The following is a 19,798-nucleotide window of genomic DNA, read 5'->3' on the forward strand; positions in this document are numbered from 1 at the left end:
TTTCCCTCTTTCCGTTTTTCAGTCACCGGAGGATGTCGTACGACACCGTCTCGTCGCCGAAAGCGTGACTCCGTCCCCAGGATTTATTTGAGTTTTTGCCGCAATCCCGAGGAAAAGTGCCAAGTCCTTCCGAGGAGTTTGTTATGCTGCGCTCGTCGACGTCGTCGTCGTCGTCGTCATCGTCGTTGTCATCTCGCAATAGGTCCGGAAAGTTCATGGATACATGTGTATGTGCGCGTACGCTAATATGCGAGAGTGTATGTGTATGTCATTTGCTTATTTGTGCTTATTTGCAAATTGATCAAGAGACGAGAACCTTGCGTCTCGCGCGATGCTGGCTCGTTTCACGGGAATGTCCTTCAACATATTGCACGACATGTAATACATACGTTGTTCGCGAATGTTTTTTTCTTATATATATATATATATCGGACGCTTTATAATTAATTATGATATTTTATAAAAATTGCCGATCGACACCGAGTGTTTTGGTTGACGATAGTTTTGTTTTACTACGTGATGAAAAGTTTTAGAGCAGAGTATAAACATTAATAGTTTTAATGATACAATTTTTAAAAACAATATTCTATAGTGATATGAAAAAAAATTACATCTGAAAGAAACTTGATATTTATACGTTATTTAAAAGTTTGAATAAAGAAGAGAGATACAGTTTAAAGTCTACTTTTAATAAATTATTGAATCACTGATGTAATATTAACATACATTATGGATATACCTAATATTGACATTACAAGTCTGAGAGAGAGAGACAGAGAGAGATGATATTTTGTCTATATATATTTCCGTTATGTAGAGTTTGCACTATGCTTTGGTACATATATGTAGTGCATGTCTAGTGTTGATGTTACTGTACATTATCTCTCAAGACTAAAAGTTAAGATATGTTGAAAATAAAGTTTGAAAAAGATATATTTTCAAGATCTAATCTCATGTCGTGCATTGTACAATATGTGAGCGCATCCTATAAATAATTGTATTAAATGTTAACTCCTCATATTAATACAGCTGTGTATATTTATTCTTGGATATATGAAGACGTTTCTTATCTTGTAATGAGCAAAAACTTAACGACACTTGCAATGGATAAAATAAACTTTGTACATCCTTTTCAGATATGACTTTTTCCGCATGCACTATACCACATAATTGCTCAAGAAATTATTTGATGCGGGTGGATGATGACTTGTGTGCTGTTCGACGACAGTGAGGTGTATACGCCGTGATGGGGTGGGCGATATCCACCGCAGCATGGATTTTCATATGGAGTTGCTTGTTGCGGAACATCAATCTAGCTCCGCAGCCATCTCCAAAGCAAGTGCCGTGCGATAAGACAAGAAAAGTCTTTGCAGACTCATGGGGAATTATCAGCGATGGGCCTATGGGCTCGAATTACACTCAAGATTCTCACTGCGAATGGCTCATTAAAGGTAGAAACGTGTTGAGACTGCGTATTGAGAGTTTAAAAATAAGATGCAATCCTTTTAAAGTTATTGAAATTTTATTCTGCCAGATAAACAAGACATTAAACCTAGCTATTTTTTTCGATGAAACACATGCAATTATTTTTGTGCATTTTTGAGCAAAATCTACATTTTTTTACTTTCTAGTATCCGTCTTATCTAATATATATATGGAGATCTAAGATACATCTAATATGCATAATATAAAATATACAAAATGATGCCTTACAGCTAAAATTTTTTTTAAATTTACATACATATAATTTGCTTTTCTTGTTGCAGCTAACCATAGTCGCCAATTTATTACATTAAGTTTCCGGACTATGGGCACAGAGTGCAGTTATGACTATGTATTTGTTTACGATGGAGATTCCTTTCGTTCCCCGCTTTTAGGTAGTTTTAGTGGTAAAACAGAGCCGCAACAAGTGACATCATCGTCTGGTTATGTAAGTACATATGCTACAACACTAACAATGTGAATAACATGTTGTAGATTCAAGTTTTTATAGCATCTCATTATAAATATCATTAATCAATATCATATATTATATGAAGTAAACATCAAAAGTTATATAAATTTTTGCAATAAATAATAACATGTAATTTTACAGATACAAAAAGATAATAAAGTACTATATAATTAAATTATAATATATAGAATATTACTAAAACTTAGTAATAATAATAATATAAAAGAAACATAAAATAGTATTGTCTTACTGCAAAATGTTATGGAATTACATATCTTTCTTTGCAGATGTTGATATTATTATATAGTGACACAAACTACGTCCTAGATGGTTTTCATGCAGAGTTTTCAGTCACGGATTGCCCAAACAATTGTACCCATCATGGAAAGTGCATCAACAATACATGCTTTTGCGAAAACGATTGGGGAGGTAAAGACTGCTCTCGGGCGCTCTGTCCAAACAATTGCAGTGGCGCCGGTATCTGTGGCTTAAAAAGATGTGAATGCAACAGTGGATACTCCGGACAATCTTGTTCGTTGCATAAAACGCATCCAGAAGGAAATCGGTACGTTTTTGCGAAATTGCGAGCTTGCGTATTTCTATTTTTATGTAATGATAATATTAGGTTGAACGGAAAGTTCGTGCCGTTTTTTCGGTCTTCCTCTGTTAGCAAAAAACGGAACGAACTTTCCGTTCAACCTAATATAAAGTTATATGTATGTATAATTATATGCGTGTTTTTTTTTTAAACATTGTATGTGTTAAATTGCATTTATATCGAATAATAGAGAGAAATATGTGAATAAGTCCGTGAGATAATCTAATTACTTATGCAGATGGCATTGGCTCTCTCATTCGGAGGGTGGACTAAGACCACGCGCAGCTCATACAGCAGTCTACATTCAGGAAACAGACTCACTTTACGTTTTCGGTGGCTACGATCTTAATTATATTCTCAGCGATTTGGAAGTGTACAGGTTTAGTACAAGCCAATGGGAAGACGAATACGGAAATGTATTAGGTAAGTATATAAATCAATAACAGAAACTTTACACGCACATAAAAGAATTTTCAGTTAATTCATTATTTTTTAATATAATTTATTATATACACATTTCCTTATTTCATCTTTGGTATATTTTCTAATGTATATATGTATTATAAATAACGATGATGCAAAATGATATTTACATTCATTTCTACCTTGAATATTATAACATCAGAATTTTTCAAAAGATAATGATGCATACATGTGGAAAAATTTATTTTGTTATTGTATAATATTCTATTACATGAAAATATAAAGGTAAAATGTGTAAAACTTATACACCAAATAATACTGTTATTATTGCTAATTGTGTGTACAGAGAAGAAAACAATTATAAAAATTTTATATTACAATATACTGATTGCTCGATATTTGCAGAGGGTGCTGCATCCGCCGAATATCTAGATCCTATGTTGATCGCTACCGAATTACGCAATCCCGGCGCCAAAGAGATATACGGCCTACCGACGTCGTCTTTAATCTGGAAGGTCCTTTATAGCATCAAGGATAATAATACTTTCGGTCTGCTCGATCGGACCGCTAACGGCAGTCGCGAGCATGGCATGCGAGAGTTTAGGAACATGCCTAAGGAGAACGAGAAGAGTAGAAGCACCATTAGGATCGATAGAAACGACGATCCCAGAAGAAAGCATCCGCGAAATATAAGATCGCGATATTCGCAAATGTTGACAAGGTAGTAAGTGATGCATCACTCATTAATTTAATTCCTTCAAAATTATCTTTGCAAAATTCGGAGAAATTTTTTAAGTTGCTTTTACATTTTGTTCATGTAAAGATACACAAGCTAATAAGTTGTGAAAAAAAAAATCATATTTTTTTAATTAGACATTTAATCACATATCACAATTTATAATCGAAACGATTTATGAGGATTTTATTATAAAGTTTTATATGTTTTTGAATCTTTGAGAAATATTTTGTACTATTTATTTGTACAGTTAAGTTCTTATAAATTACTATTGCGTGTTTGTTTATTAAAGATACCGCAGAAACTTGGAAAACTTATATCGAGAACATGATGCGACAGATGTACAAAATGACAACGCGAAATGGGAGGAGCAGGTGGTAGCGGGGCCCGCTGAGGATAATATATTTATGCAAGAATTTATAGATCCTAAATTAACCACGAGCGAGTCACTAAAAGAGGAAGCTACGGAACCAACCGTTGACGATTTACCCAAACCGGGTCCTCGATATGGTCACGCCGCATGTAAATATCAAGGTCTGTCAACATGTAACATTTGTTGATAATCTATCTATACTGATGAAAAGACATTGCATTTTTTACACAAGTGACATAAAATTGTCACTTTTTAAATTTATTTTTCGTATTGCTAATTAATATAAAATAAAATAACATAGAGAAGTAAGTTCTTATTTTTTTTTGTGCGCATGCGGAAATTGGACTTACATAATAAACTTTTGAAAATTTTTTTTGCGAATGTATTCTTCAGTTCAAGTTGCTAGAAACAAATCATCCTGCAAACGATTTTATTTACACTTATTATAAACATGTCAATAACAAAATTGAAAGAAAAACTTATTTAAAAATTAGTTTGCTTTGCTATAATTTATCATTATAATTGTGAAATTGTAAACTTTTGACTATATAATTAATATCAATATCTCATATTAGCAATTAATAAAAAACAGAATTTTTTTATATTTTTAGATGGCTTTGTAATCTATGGAGGAAAAGTGCCAGAAGAAGATGGTTCCGTGTCGAACGAACTGTGGCATTACAATGTGAATAAGCGTATATGGACTTTACGTGCTAAAAACTCTCCCTTCTATCCTCCCAGACTCACGAGGCACACTATAACCTTGGCGGGTGACTACGTCTACTTGTTCGGAGGCAGCACTATTGATGGAGAATTTTCGTCCAGGCTTTATAAAATTAAATTACATTTATGTAAGTTTATCAAAACGGAAGAATGATTTAAAAAATGTGTATTTTAATAATTTATACACGTACATGTAAGTCATAGATAACACTTGATAAATATCAAACATAAACCGAATAGATTTTTTTATTTATAACGTAAGAGTAGCGTTTTCTACAATAATGCTTTCGTTGATACTTTGAAATTTCGTGAATGAGAATTTGCAAAAATGTTTAGATATAAAAACATGTAATTGGAGAAACATTGAAGAATGTTAATACGATTATAGCGGATCCTACGGCAACCAGCGAGAGATGGATAGAGGTACGACCTCGAGGCGGTAAGGAACTCGACGTGCGCGTGGTGGCACATTCAACCGTCTATCATCGCGCTACCAATTCCTTGCTGGTATATGGCGGCGTGGTTGCCAGCGTTGCCCGTTTCAGCAAATTGTCGGATCGAATGTTCGTCTTTCAATTGGATAGGAAGGTCTGGTCTGAAATTCATTATCCGAGGGCGCACTTGCGAGACACATACGTGCCGAGAGAACGCGCGTTCCACACGTGTAACATCATAGGTATTTTATAGATCTATTATTTAAATATGTTTCTATCTTGAAATATTACATTTGTTTAATATAAAATCATTAAAATGTAACGATGTAATGAATTTTTGTTTCCATTTATACATTCGTACTACGTTGCATTTTTTTTTTATAAGTTTAAGATGCATACATAATTATTGCTGCATTATTTCGGCAGGAAATTATCTGGTGGTGTTTGGCGGATATTCTCATAGACATAACAAAGAGGAGATCTGTTATGACAATCAGATGTATCTTTATCATCTCGGTTGTCACGCTTGGGTGAGCCACGATGTGCTAGGCTTAATCGATAAAGGTAAAGCACACTTTTAATTGATTTGATATATAAATTTAAATGTTTATATTGTTTTACATGTGTTTGTACGTTTGATACAATGAGATCTCTACTTTTTTAGATTCCCGTTATCCTAAGCAGCAGGGCGTATTCGCACACGCGGCGGATGTACGTAATGGAAATATTCTATTGCTCGCCGGTGGATATCACGGCAACGTAAACGCCGATCTTCTCGCGTACACTTTGCCACCCATGTTGGCGCCGGGAGATGAAGACTACATCGAACCGGAACAAATTTGCTCGAGACACAAGAGTCTGATGGAGTGCGCGGCAAATCCCGAATGCGGCTGGTGTTCAGCGGATGAGGTATTCCCCATTTATCAATCTCACGCTAACATATTCTTCGCTCTTCTCTTGCTTTTCACATTTTTATTTCTGAAATTTCTTTCTGACACATTGCAGATATGTTATGGTCGGACGATAGGCAGCAATTGCACGACGAATCTGCAAACGACGCGCTGTCCGGGTGTTTGTCCCGCTTTGGGCGATTGTCATTCCTGCCTGATACACGGCCAACCTGGCGGCGGCTGGGGCACAAACTTTCGCGGCAGGAAATCCGTCTCGAACAAGCTTAATCTGGGTACGTGCACGTGGTGCGTCCAGAACGCTCGTTGCCATCACAAGGACGACAATTATGGAGTGTGCGGCTTGCGAGACGATACACCCTCACAAATACCAGGCTGGTGGGGTTCGAAAGGCACGGAGATCACCAAAGTCGAGGAGTGCCGGGAGATGGACAGGAGACCGGGTTTGACCTTCCTCAAATATAAGCCGCCAGTGAATTTCAGCCAACCCGACTCAGTTGCCATAGTAAACGCGACCACCGTCGACTTTATGCCATCCATGCAAGGCGCGAAAACGGAAGCGGCGTTGGGTGGTGAGATGATCGCTAGACTGACCGGCTTCCTCAGACCGCCGAATTATTTTTGGGACAGCGCGGCGGAACAGCTGAAGATCTGCGTCGGTTACAATAGTGCGACGCTTCATGTATCGCGAAACGACGATCCTGATAAGCTGGTGAGTTATCTTTATCTCTTGACATCTAATTACATTAACAAATTATAAAAGAAATATCTTCTGAATGATATCGAAACATACACAATTGTGATTTTACATAAATGTTATTTATCTATAGCAATAGGAAATTTATTATAAATTGAAATATTCTTAACGCATAAGACTGATCGAGAACAAATTTAACCATTTTTTCTAAATTCTGTTATAATTAAGTTATCTATAAAATACTTTAACTTGTATTCAGGAATTGGTCGCCAATTTAACCGCGGAAACGTCGCAATATATACCGATAAAATGGGCGGACGGGCATCCGATGGAGCTGCAACCAGGCCGTTACCTGTTGGACTTTGAATCGAAAAGGATGGTAACCGCAAGCTACGCTCATGCGAGCAAGATGGAGATCACACATAATAAGAAGACGGAAAATCCGAAGGTCTTTACATTCGAGTACCTAGAGCCGTATCAAAACGGCTCTTGTCATCAGTATGGCAACTGCCTGCATTGTCTGACGGATTCTTCGTGCGGCTGGTGCGACATCACTCACCAGTGTCTACCGCGATCGGCTAACGAGACGGAGAGCTGCGCGGCGGATGTGGATTGGGACGAGCGGGGCGAGCCAATACGCGAATGGCATTACTTGACGATCACGCCATCGACGTGCGCCAACTGCTCCAACTACATCTCCTGCGAGTCGTGTGTAAGCACCAAACTGTGCGAGTGGTGGACGGAGGAAGCAAAATGCGCGCGAATCGGCCGATTGCCGAACGCTGTGGTGAGTCTGGAGCAATGCCCGATCCCGTGCCGACAACGCTTCAATTGTACTCAGTGTCTGGACGAGCGCGGTAGGTGCGTGTGGTGTGAGGCCACGCGCGAATGCTTCTCCTTCTCCGTGTACACGTCTGAGTATCAATTCGGCCTATGCCGGGAATGGATGGATCAGGCAGGTCTAATGGGTGTAACGTCACGTAGCTCCTCACTGACCGGCAACGATCAGTGCAAGAGTTGCAGCCGGCACTCAAACTGTTCTAGTTGCTTACATTCGCTCAGCTGCGGATGGTGCTACAGCCTGGATAATCCCATTACCGGCGTGTGCGTGCAGGGTGATTTCAATCAGCCGCATGTCAACTGCAGCGCGGTCATCAATGAGGATCGAAACGGCAGCCTAAGAGCGGACGAGTCCGGCTGGGCATACGCGCAGTGCCCAGACGTAGACGAATGCGATCTCGGCCTTCACGATTGCCATCCCGACGCACTCTGCACCAATACACATGGCAGCTTTAGCTGCCAATGTAAGCGCGGTTTCAACGGCGACGGCAAGGAGAATTGTACCAAGACCTGTTACGAGAAATGTGTCAATGGATATTGCAGCGAAGCACCGGATTACAAGTGCGAATGCAACCTGGGCTGGACCGGGCCGGACTGTCGGACCAACTGCGGCTGTTACAATCACTCCACGTGCGTACAGGTAAACATAAAAATTGTACACACACATACATACATATGTAAGCATTTCAATTTTTGGATCTCTAGGGACCAGGTATTTGCGACGAATGTCAGGACTGGACGACCGGACGCTACTGTGAGGAGTGCAAGGCGGGCAGCTACGGAAACGCGACAATGCCGTTGGGCTGCCGCGAGTGCGACTGCAACGGACACGGTGACATTGAACTTGGCGTGTGTGATCGGCAGACCGGGATGTGTTTCTGCCGTGATAACACCGAGGACGATAAATGCCAGCGTTGCAAACGCGGCTACTACGGTGATCCGCGCGACGGCGGAATGTGCTATTATGGCTGCATGTCGCGGGGTATGCTGGGTGGCGTAGGAAACGGCAAGCAGGGTCTCGGTAGCCGACATTCCCAATCGTCGCTCTGGGGAAGCCATGCAGGCGATTCGCCGACAAGAGAGTGTCTCTGGATCGTCAGTCCCGAGACGAATCTTTCGTCGGACGCGACTACACCAGTAATTCAGAGCGTGCTACAGTTCACTATTCACGACATCAACGTGAGCTGCCAGGAAAACAGCGTGTACGTGTATGACGGTTTGCCGGAGTTTGTCTCATCCACCGGTGGCCACCAGAGCCAGTTACTGGGCGTTTATTGTACGGAGAGCACCGACTATCCGGTGACGGTGGAGGCCAAGTCCGGCTTTCTGACGGTGCACTACAAACAATTAGATGAAGTCGAGGGCTTCAATGCAAGCTACGTGGTGATGACATGCAATAACTGTCCGGGAAATCGCGAGTGCCGAAACGGCAACTGCCTTTGCAAATCCGGATATGTTGGTATCAATTGCGATGTGGAGATATGCCCGAACAATTGCACTGCCTCGAAAAAACGCGGTGTCTGCGACAAAGGATACGGCCGTTGCGTTTGCATATCGGACTACGGCGGTCGCGACTGTTCCGTCCGGCTCAAGGATCATCAGTTGATCTTCACGGAGCTATTCAATTCGGAATATCTGGCCGATCATCTGGATCATTTGAGGAAAACGCTGCCGCGCTTTGGACATAGTCTGGTGGCCGATCGACGCGGCAGTCTGTGGATGTTTGGCGGCTACTCGCTTAGCCACGGACCCTTGAACGACATCAGGCTCTTTGATACGAAAAACAATACATGGATGCCAGTGACGGTCGAATCTACTTCAGAGGCGTCTATGCCGCAGGGCCGCTACTTCCACGCCGCTGAAATCGTGCACAGTAGGCAGCAGATCTATGTATATGGCGGTCTATCGATGAAAGACGAGGATGTGCAGGGATTATCGAATAACACTCTTAGCGACTTTTGGAAGTTTAGTCTGCAGAATCAGCGATGGAGCCAGATCGTGCAGGATGAGTCTAAGAAGGAACCGTTGCCACTAGCCGGTCATACGCTGACTCTACGCAGAGATGGAGAGTCGGAGAGTTTGATTTTAATTGGTGGTTTCAGCCCCAAGTACGGATACCTGGATACCGTTTGGGAATTTAATCTGGAAACGGAAACTTGGGACACGGTGAATACCGAAGGGAATGGACCTTTGGGTGTTTACGGCCATTCTACAGTGTATCATGGCAAGTCGGATAGCTTCTACATCTTTGGTGGCTACACGTACGCGGTGAACAGGACATTCATTTCGAACAAGTTGTACGCCCTGGATTACAAGACACGGACGTGGTCCGTATTGCCGCCATTTGAGGATGATTTTACTGATGGCAGCAACTTGCCACAAGCTAGATTCTTGCATTCCGCGGTCACGACAGACGAATATATGGTGATATTCGGCGGCCGGCAAAATCCTCATAACACCTCGGACTCGCTAATAGCATACAAGTACTCGTGCAATCTGTGGATACGTTTGATAACGAGAGACATGGAAACGATTGGCAGTCCACCACCGCCGGCCTACGCTCACGCGATGACCCACGCCGATCCAGAATCGAATGCCATTTACGTCGTCGGCGGCTTTGATGGCGGTATAAAGAGTCACGTCACATTGATCAGCGTACCGGAGGATCTATGCAAATTGTGGACAGACAAGATCACATGCAGAAAATACTTCGGCTGCTCTTTCTGTGCTGTCATCACCATTGTCGGCATTAACGACTCGTTCTGCTTCTCGAATGAGATCTCGAGCAACCGTGATGATAAATGCGATATTAACGTCATTCAAGCGCAACGATCAAACGGAATATTCTGTAACTCGGACTGGATGGCTGGCAGAAAATGTCAAAGCTTCAACACTTGCACAGAATGCTTGGCGGAATGGCCGTATTACAAGGAAGACAAGCCGGTCTGCAAATGGTGCACCAACTGTCCGCACGATATCTCATCCAAATGCATTCCATTCGACCGGGACTGCGATGAACAAACGCAAGGGCCAGATAAATCGTCATGCACCGTGTCGGTTACCAATGTGAATCAATGCAAGGAACGCAAGTGTCCAGCGAGTGATTGCGAGAAATGCAACAGTCTCACCGATTGCGTGTGGACAAGGCAGGTGCTGAAGACCGAGCTGGGACCAAAGTTGACAGGAGAACCCGTTTACGATTGGAACTGTGTGTCAGACAGTATCTTTGAGCGATCCAGCATCAAGATGAGCAGCACGCAATGCGAGAAAAGATGCTCCGAGCATAAAGACTGCAGGAGCTGCTTGAAGGGTACCGGGGCTGAAGGCGGATGGAGCGAATGTAGATGGTCCACGCGATTGAACGAATGCATCTCACCGTCGTATCAGCCACTCTACTGCGCCGGCGGCGTTTGCGGTTTGGTTTTACGTAGCGCGGATATGGACCATTGCCCAGAGCCGTGCTCGGTTTTCAAGCAGTGCAGCACCTGTCTGAAACACTCGCACTGCGGCTGGTGCTCCCTAGACTCTGCCGACGTAACCGGTCAAGGGATATGCACGGAAGGATCGCTGGAAGCGCCAACCGATCATCCAGCAGGCGGCACCTGCGAGATGCTCTACCATCAACATTTCCCGGGAACCGAAGCGCCGATTACCACCACAACATTGCATCCCGCAGACTCTTTAGAATCACAAGAAAACAACGTAACGTTGTCGTTGTCATTATCTAATCACGCGACAACACCAGAGTTTTCGTGGCATTATGTCCGCTGCCCGCCAGAGAACGAATGTGAAAACGGACATCACACTTGTTCACCGAAGAGCGAGAAGTGTTTCGATCTGGAGGAGGGTTTTGAGTGCAAATGCGGGGACGGATACAAGACCGAGACTACCTGGGGCAGCGATTTCGGTAAAAAGATCTGTGTGCCAATGTGCACGCAAGGTTGCGTGAGAGGCACGTGCGTGGAACCAGACTCGTGCCGTTGCGATTTTGGCTACGTGGGCGCCAACTGTTCCATTCAGTGTCAGTGCAACGGCCACAGCGATTGCTTGGGCCCAGACAAGCTCGATGTGTGCACAAAGTGCCATAATAACACAATGGGACAGCAATGCGAGAAATGCATGCCGTTGTACGTCGGCAATCCTGCGGACAATGGTCAATGTGTGCCGTGTCTCGAATATTGCAATGGGCACACGCGAATCTGCATCAATGACAGCATGACCGTGCCCGATCCCAACTCGGTCAAAAAGATGTCGATAGAGATGTTGACCAAGCAGCTGGTCGAGGGACCGGTGGCCAAGGCCAAATGCATCAATTGCGACAACAACACTATGGGCGACAAATGCGGCGAGTGCGTGACCGGTTACTTCCGCGGCACGGAGGATCTGCGTGACGTGTGCCGATCGTGCGAATGCCACGGTCACGGCTTCACGTGCGATCCCGTGACCGGCGAAAAATGCAACTGCGGTAACAATACGGAAAGCGAGCCGTCCTGCATCAGCGGTCCCATGAAAGGCACTAACACGGGCGGCATGCCATGCTGGAAGGTGCAGTGCAGCAAATGCAGGGAGAACTACGCTGGTACGCCGACGATGGGCCATCAGTGCTACAAAACCGTCACGGTTGACAACAAAATGTGCTTCGATTCGAAATTGATAGGTAATAACAATAGAAAATACAAGAGCGAGAGACTAGTTGTTTGCGTAACGATAAATAATATATCTATAACGCGAAAGAATCGCTGGACTATCTTTTAATATATTTTTCTTATAACTCTGGCAGCTGCAGCACAATGTTTCTGTTTTTATATTATTTCTTCTTTTTATTCGCAATATATATGCATGCGCATTCGACGCTTTGATCAATAATAATTGTTCTTAAATTGCAATATTTTGTTTTACGTGCAGCTATCTTACGGTTCGTACTTCTCTTCTACTGTAAGCAGTTTGATATCATTTTAGCAGCCGTGTGTGAAAGATTAAGCTAATACATACTGTTATCTTATTTCAGACGAGTGTAAAATGAAGCCGAAACCCTTAAACCCCGGCCAGACTGTTTTCTACATGGTGCAGCCCCGATTTATGAACGTAGACATCAGAGTGATGGTGGACGTCACTCAAGGCGCCTTGGATTTGTTCCTGAGTCCTCGGGACGATTCCTTCGTAGTCACTTTGAATTCATCGACCGGATATCAAGACGTACGATATTTTCTTTTATTTAATCTTTTCATTGACGAACTATTCTTGTCTATTTCAATGAAAATTAATATCAAATTCGTCGAATCGTCGAGTCTATTTTTTCCATTTTTTACTATCATCCCTATTCATCTATCATTTATCGAAAAAAGTTAAAGCACTGTCATAATACCTGCAGGTCGAGCTGGACAGCAGATTCAGGTGGCGATCCGATCATTCCGATATATGGTTGGAGGGACAGCCCAACAGCAAGGTTCAAATCGTCGAATTTCATTCTCACGGTTTCGGCGCGGTGAACGGCACCACCACGGAGCCGACGTGGGATACCGGGCCGCAGTATTTCGTGATGGAGCGCTACGCGGAGAACTTGGCCACCTTCATGACGATCGACAGACGAAACACGTTCCTAATGATACGTAATCTGACGAATCGATTGGTGCTGACATTGCCACAGGACAAACACGAGCTCGGCCAGACCAAGTTTCACATCGCGCTACGTGCGATCGAACCGTCGAATCCAGAACTGAACGGCCGTGCTGCCTACGGGATGATTTTCTTTCGACAGGATCAGCTGCACATCGATTTGTTCGTCTTCTTCTCGTGTTTCTTTTCCTGCTTCTTCCTATTCTTGGCGGCATGCGTGGTCGCATGGAAGACGAAGCAGGCAGCGGATGTGCGCCGCGCCCGGCGTCGCCACGTCGTCGAAATGCTGCACATGGCAAAGCGGCCGTTCGCCTCGGCAACAATAATCTACGACCGGGACGGCGGCGAGTGCAGCCCGAGCTCGCCGCAGCGCAAGGGCAGACGCGGCAAGCATGTCAATTTTCATAGCGATGTGAGACCGGTCGCCGTCGAGCCTACCGACGACAGCGTCGCCGCGGTCGCGACGGTATTCATTAGGTTACCCGGCGGCCGCCAAGCGCCCGTCAAACTGGCTCTGGGCAGCTCGCTCATACTCTTGACCAGAGTCTACCCTGTCAATAGCCGAGTGTTCCTAAGGCGTAGAAATAGCCACGCGACGAACTGAGCCCGCGTCACAGTGGAATCTCGATCTCGACGGTCTTCGAGTTCCACATCACGAGCACCGATCTTTTCGTCGCTGAACTCTTCCGGAACGTCGTTGATGAGAGTCTCCGATGTTTGAGTGCATTCTATCACAAATTAAGATAGCTATAGTAGAATCTGGATTTAATTAATGATCCTGGGAAATTATATAATAGCTCATCAGATTTAATAGACGAACTTTTTCTTTTTAGGGCGCAGTTTTAACTTTTGCTAAATATAACAAACGAGATATAACGTAATCGGGTTATAACGTAAATTTTAACGAAATACGTACTTTACTATAATTGCAACATCTCTGATATATCACTTATAATTTTATCGCTTCTGTTTTTTTTTTTATTTTTTTTTTTATTTTTATTTTTTTTTATTGATCTCATCGCACGCGCGCATTATTAATTGATAACGTGCACAGCGATATCAGATCTATACGGAAGCTTTTCCCGCACGATAAATACATAATATATATAGAATCTATCAAATGCAGACGTATAAAATAATTATAATTTTAATATTCCGTCGCGCGGGAATTTTATATTACATGAGTATTGGATTCACGAATCCGGGGACATTCGAAAACAAAAATCCCTGGAGAATCGTAAATAGAATCAAAGATGTTTAAATACGTAAGAATTTGTGAAATCAACATCTTACGGATCCAGATACGACTGCATTTATCGATCCGGAGAAGCGCAAGAATTACGAATTCTTGAAATTGCGAAGAATTTGCAAATTTTCGGAATCTAAGGATCTATATATGCGTGCATTGACACACGAATCGTATCATGGATTTGTAAATGGATAAATTCTTTAATTATTATTATTATTTTTTAAACCTTATTATTGCATAACATAGTTATAAGAGGAGAAAAGCCGAGATCATAAGATTATTTAATCTAAATATAATATATTGTCGTATATATCACACATTCCATGACGAGACTGTATACACATTTGTATATATACAATCTGTAATTACGTATTAATTCGAACTTTATATACATTTTTATAGAGACATTTTACGAGGCGTGGTCTCGCGTCATGGAACATACCCGCAAGATGATGAAATCGATCACGCGCGTATCTGTATCAGCTGAACGAACAGTATTAGAATTGTTAATTAGAGAAACGGAGCTCAACGACGATGCGTACGTTAAGAAGGTTCCTATGCCAAAACTGATTAGTGAATGAATGTGAGAAAACGTCCTAATATAATAATATATTATTTATCATAAGTAAGGGGAAGGGGAAGAAGAAGTAAAGTAAAATTACTTAGGAGAAGTAGAGAAGATTAAAATTTGTTTCGGGAAAAAAAATGTACGTATTCACGCACGGGAAGAGTTGCAGACGCATGTCGCAAACTTTTATAACTGGTTGAAAAGACATTTATATACTCTCGATAGATTGTTTTTGGTCAGAGATAATGATTACGATATTAATCAAAATGTATAGATAATATGAGTGTTGTAACGATATCGACATTGACGTGCTTAGTAATCATCGCAGAAGTATGTAAATGGGGTAAGGCAGGGATCGTATTGTTTTATATGAAGTTCAAGACAGTCATATAAATAAGAATACAAACATCTCTAAATCGGACAATTTCTAACGAAGATGCAAAAGCAAAAATTTACATAAATAATGGTTTCATTTTCATAAATTTAACTGTGCGTGTAAAGCTTTTAATATGTAAAAAAGATATCTGTACGTTGCTAGAGGAGAACGTAGGATCTAAGAAATTAAGGATTTGTAGATTAATAGAATAAATGATGAAATTAAGTGTCTAGCTTATAACTAAAATAGATTATATAAAACACACACATACGCAATATTATAAGACGTATAATAAACGTAGTTTTGTATTTGAGAGATTTTGACTTCATAAAAAACAATGATCTCTTCGTTATCTCATTCTCTTGTGTTCGTTTCTGGACTAGAATAACGTAACGGTACTTTTTGCGTGTAACGAGAGGGTGGAAATCTAAGACCTCTTTTATGTGCATACATTTTCTCTTGTTGTATATCGTAAACGAAGCATATAAGCAAGGGCTTAGATATACTACTGTGTATACGCCATCGATTGGCAGGAAGATCGCACGAGTGCTCCTCTTGACCAGAGAAAAAAGATATTCGTCGATTGATTATTAAGCAAACACATCGACGATACGACGCAACCAATTTGTTGAATCTCAGAGTCTTTTCTTGTCATGTTAGTCTCGTCATTGTACGCAATGCAATCGACTTTTTGTTATTTCGCAGTATCCATCGATACAGCTATTACCTGTCTGTCGCGTTTCTCTTTCTCTCTATTTTTCTACGTAGATCTATATGTTCGAGAATCGACAGTATATAGCAAAAATTTAACGAAATGCAGGTTCTCTGTAGGAATAAAAAATCTTGTAATGCTGCTAAAACAAGAATCTAAGAAAAAACACGAATACGTGAATCGAAAAAATATACGAAGTCAAACATCCATAAAACCAGCGAACTTCAAGGATCCAACAGATGTTTCCGTTGAATAAAATTGCTCGTGGAATTTCAACGATTTTCCAAGATCCAATAATCCGAAATTAATCTTCTGATTTTCAATAGATAGCCTGTGGACTCTTGAAAATTTCCTTTAAAATAAACGTCGAGATTCAAAGTTCCTTCAAAAGACCCATGTAAATTTCGAGGATTTTTCTTCGTAAATTTGTGTACATTCTAAGGACCTTATAGAGATCATTGAAAGACGAAGGATTAAAATTCGTTATTATCCGCACAAGATCGGATCTATTCAGAATGTATCATAATCCACATTCGCACGGACGATCAGTCGCGCTGTCCTAAATACTCATCCGCGTAGTGCGCCGTGTAAGCGTATTAATTATTAAGTACACACAGAATTGATACAGTATATGTACATTTATATAGGTGCATATAAAGATATATATATATATATATATAGTTGTACAGATCTGTGAACGCGCGCGTTATTTCCGAAATATTCTATTTTATATATAATTATATTAAACATTGCGTCGTCGATGGCAGAGAGAGCGATAATCTTCCAATGCCAGCATTGTAATTTCGCGCAGAAAATCGGAAAACAACGGTGTGCGATCGAGAAACGGTGTGTGCTCCACGTAACGAGAGAGTACGCGAAAAGGTTGTGAAATTTAAAAAAAAAAAAAAAAAGAAGAGGGAACGAGCGGTATCTTCTGTCGGACTTTCGGCACGAAAGGATGCGGTTTATCCTTTATCACTCACCCGCCCTAAGGGGAAATGTAAGGTTGTGCAAACGATGATTAATGAATTGTATTGCGGAAGCTTTAAATAAACATGTAAAACCAGAGATTTCATTCGGAGCTGACATTAATGATTCCTCGATATAGATTATCCGTTCAATTTATTATTTTTTAATTAATTTGTGGAGTATACAGGGTGTCTATAAAGTTTGTCCTCACCCCTTATATTTCGGAAACTGCTCAAAATGGAAAACCGCGAAATATTTGGTTGGTGGAGTTGTCTTCTTAAGGAGGTGCCCCAGGGGGAACCAAATGGAACTCCCTATATTGTAGTATATCGTTTGAAAGGGCATAAAAAAAGAAAATTTTTGGCCCAAACCGAAGGTTTTATATAAAAAAAAATTTGGCGTCATCTTGAATTCAAGTTTTTTGTGTATTCTTAAAAAAAAAACCAAGTTTAAATCTGAATTTTTTTATGGAAAGGACTTAAAGCCGAAAAGTTTCTCCTGGGGCACCTCCTTAGGGAGACAACTCATCCAATCCTCTTAAAAGAGTAGCCCTTCGAAATGATCGAACACGTCTTTCGCGATTTTTCATAATTTTGAGCCGTTTCCGAAATATAGGGGGACGGGACAGACTTTATAGACACCCTGTATAATCTCGTTTACACGGAAAGTGTGATTTCTCAATTATGATTTAAAAAAAAAAACTCTAAATTATTGTTGATTTAAAACAAACTCTTTGATGCATGATTTTGTTTAGCCTACTATAAAATGAGAGAATTATTGCATAATAAATCACCATAGGGTAAAATAGGAACAAAGTCTACATTGATGCTTTTACACATTTAGCATTAAAAATGCGATTGTCCAATTTTGAGTTTGATGATCTAACAGTGATCTGACATGTGAAAAAAATCATTATCAATTTATAGTTTATTAGAATTAAGAATTTCTTTAGCAATTAAATAAATAAACTGAAGCTAACAGAAAATAACGCATGTAATAACGCTCTGGTAGAATAAAATCAAAAGGTTTATAATTAAATCATTTTTTATTTTTTCTCGTACGTCGATTCAGTAAAATCTCTCAAACTCAATTTGTCATATATGTATATATATATATGTATATACATACAATTTTTGTCTTTATATACTATTTTTTCTGCAGAACGTTCTTAGAACGTGTCATTCTGTGCAATTATTTACATATTTAGACACACATTCACTTGATCCACGCACACGTATACCGAATAATCTAGGAAACCAATCGTTAATGTTGTTCCCAGAGCTTTCCTCAAATAATTTTCTTCCTTTTAACAGCAACAAGAGACTCGCAAGCAAGTCACCGACCTAAAAAAGAAAAACAAAAAATGTTCCACATTGATCTTGATTTATAAACAAAACAAAAACAAAAAAATAGATTACGCGCAAAAAGGCAGCTCATTCGTCAAAAGAAAGAATCTTAAATCATTCTATCAATTATCAGTCGACTGATTTACTGGTAATTTCTTCATTTACCTAAAAGCCATTTCCACTCATCTCTAAAAGCCAGTTTTCACGAAATCATAAATTACAAGAGGTTTAACGTCAATGACGAGTTTACTTCCTTCGGATATTTTCACGCGCTGCAAAGCCATGATATGAACGAAAACGAATAATATTTCTTCAAAAAGAGTGAATTTCCAAAATCGTCTTTTGAAACTTATCGCTTTAGCAAAATGCTATTATGGTTTTTTTTTGTCAAACGGTTAAACTTGTCGAAGAATTGATAAGAAATTCATTACAGATGCGAGAATAGACAAAATCTCGACCCTTTCTCCTTCCCGGTATATAACTATTATATTATTAAATACACCCAAATCGAAAAATCGTTACAAAATTTCTCTTCAGAGCATGCTTTACATATTTTTCTATCTTATTCAAACGCATATTTTATCTCGGGAACAACGAAAGGGCAGAAGGATCATCTTTTGATTTTGTACGATTTCACACTTTGTACAATTTCGGTCTGAGTCACAACATTCATGATCATTTCGTGATCACGATTTAGGATTAATGTTCGCATTTCACTGGGAAATAAGTGCGCGTGCAAGTGCAATTAGTTTCACAAAATTATTACAATTCTAGCAATGTAAGACTCGCAAAATAAAGCACGCTCTAATTGCACGCAATATACGAGATCTTCATAATTTTCGCTTTTTTTCATCGAATTCATTTTACCGGAACTAATTAATTTGCCAGAGGCTTGTCAGCGATTCATAAAATATCACAATTTAATATTCGCCAAAATGAAAACGTCAATGCGAAATTCGTGAATAAGCGATTGATTTACTTTATATTCTTCCTTTGCTTATTGCATCCTATTATTCACTTGGTCTCAAAACTTGTAGAGAAATACCAAAAATTTAGTTATAATTATTGTCGGTATAATATATAAAAACTTGCGCTTACTAAAGTCCGACAAATTAGATGCAGAGTAGAAAAAATGCCATAATTGCACGTGCAATTATTGCTCAGCGCGAGACAGGTACAAGAAGGTTTATAATTGTCGTCGTCGTTGTCGTCGCAGATGCGACGATCTCATTCTACTTTAACATCAGCCACCAGCAACGTGGCAAATATATATATA

At 40.5% G+C, this 19,798-nt stretch overlaps 1 protein-coding gene across 6 annotated transcripts; it reads left to right on the forward strand.

The window, feature by feature from the left end:
• The first annotated feature begins 6 nt into the window (after window positions 1-6).
• On the forward strand, window positions 7-16,373 carry LOC115243419 (multiple epidermal growth factor-like domains protein 8). Of its 6 annotated transcripts, none has more exons than XM_029820399.1 (16): window positions 7-539; window positions 1,137-1,451; window positions 1,767-1,930; window positions 2,242-2,519; window positions 2,791-2,975; window positions 3,381-3,696; window positions 4,004-4,245; window positions 4,696-4,935; window positions 5,196-5,483; window positions 5,668-5,805; window positions 5,906-6,150; window positions 6,247-6,861; window positions 7,106-8,326; window positions 8,392-12,343; window positions 12,695-12,882; window positions 13,058-16,373. In XM_029820399.1, exons 2-16 carry the CDS (start codon window positions 1,247-1,249, stop codon window positions 13,904-13,906), a joined length of 9,126 nt encoding a protein of 3,041 aa, XP_029676259.1. In that variant the 5' UTR covers window positions 7-539; window positions 1,137-1,246; the 3' UTR covers window positions 13,907-16,373. The 6 variants fall into 6 exon arrangements, with proteins under 6 accessions (XP_029676259.1, XP_029676263.1, XP_029676262.1 ...); XM_029820403.1 differs by having other exon boundaries at window positions 7-263; XM_029820402.1 differs by having other exon boundaries at window positions 7-257.
• The last annotated feature ends 3,425 nt before the right edge of the window (window positions 16,374-19,798 follow it).

Source organism: Formica exsecta, unplaced genomic scaffold (genome assembly GCF_003651465.1).
Source record: "Formica exsecta isolate Colony F162 unplaced genomic scaffold, ASM365146v1 scaffold72, whole genome shotgun sequence".
NCBI classification, from domain to species: Eukaryota; Metazoa; Arthropoda; class Insecta; order Hymenoptera; family Formicidae; genus Formica; species Formica exsecta.

What these genes read in the sequence shown, in the direction of transcription:
- LOC115243419 (XM_029820398.1), top strand. Translation starts at nt 1,247, where the DNA reads ATGGGGTGGGCGATATCCACCGCAGCATGGATTTTCATATGGAGTTGC. An exon ending in CGAATACGGAAATGTATTAG is followed by an intron (nt 2,976 to 3,380) that starts GTAAGTATATAA and finishes CGATATTTGCAG; the next exon opens with AGGGTGCTGCATCCGCCGAA. An exon ending in GCTAGGCTTAATCGATAAAG is followed by an intron (nt 5,806 to 5,905) that starts GTAAAGCACACT and finishes CTACTTTTTTAG; the next exon opens with ATTCCCGTTATCCTAAGCAG.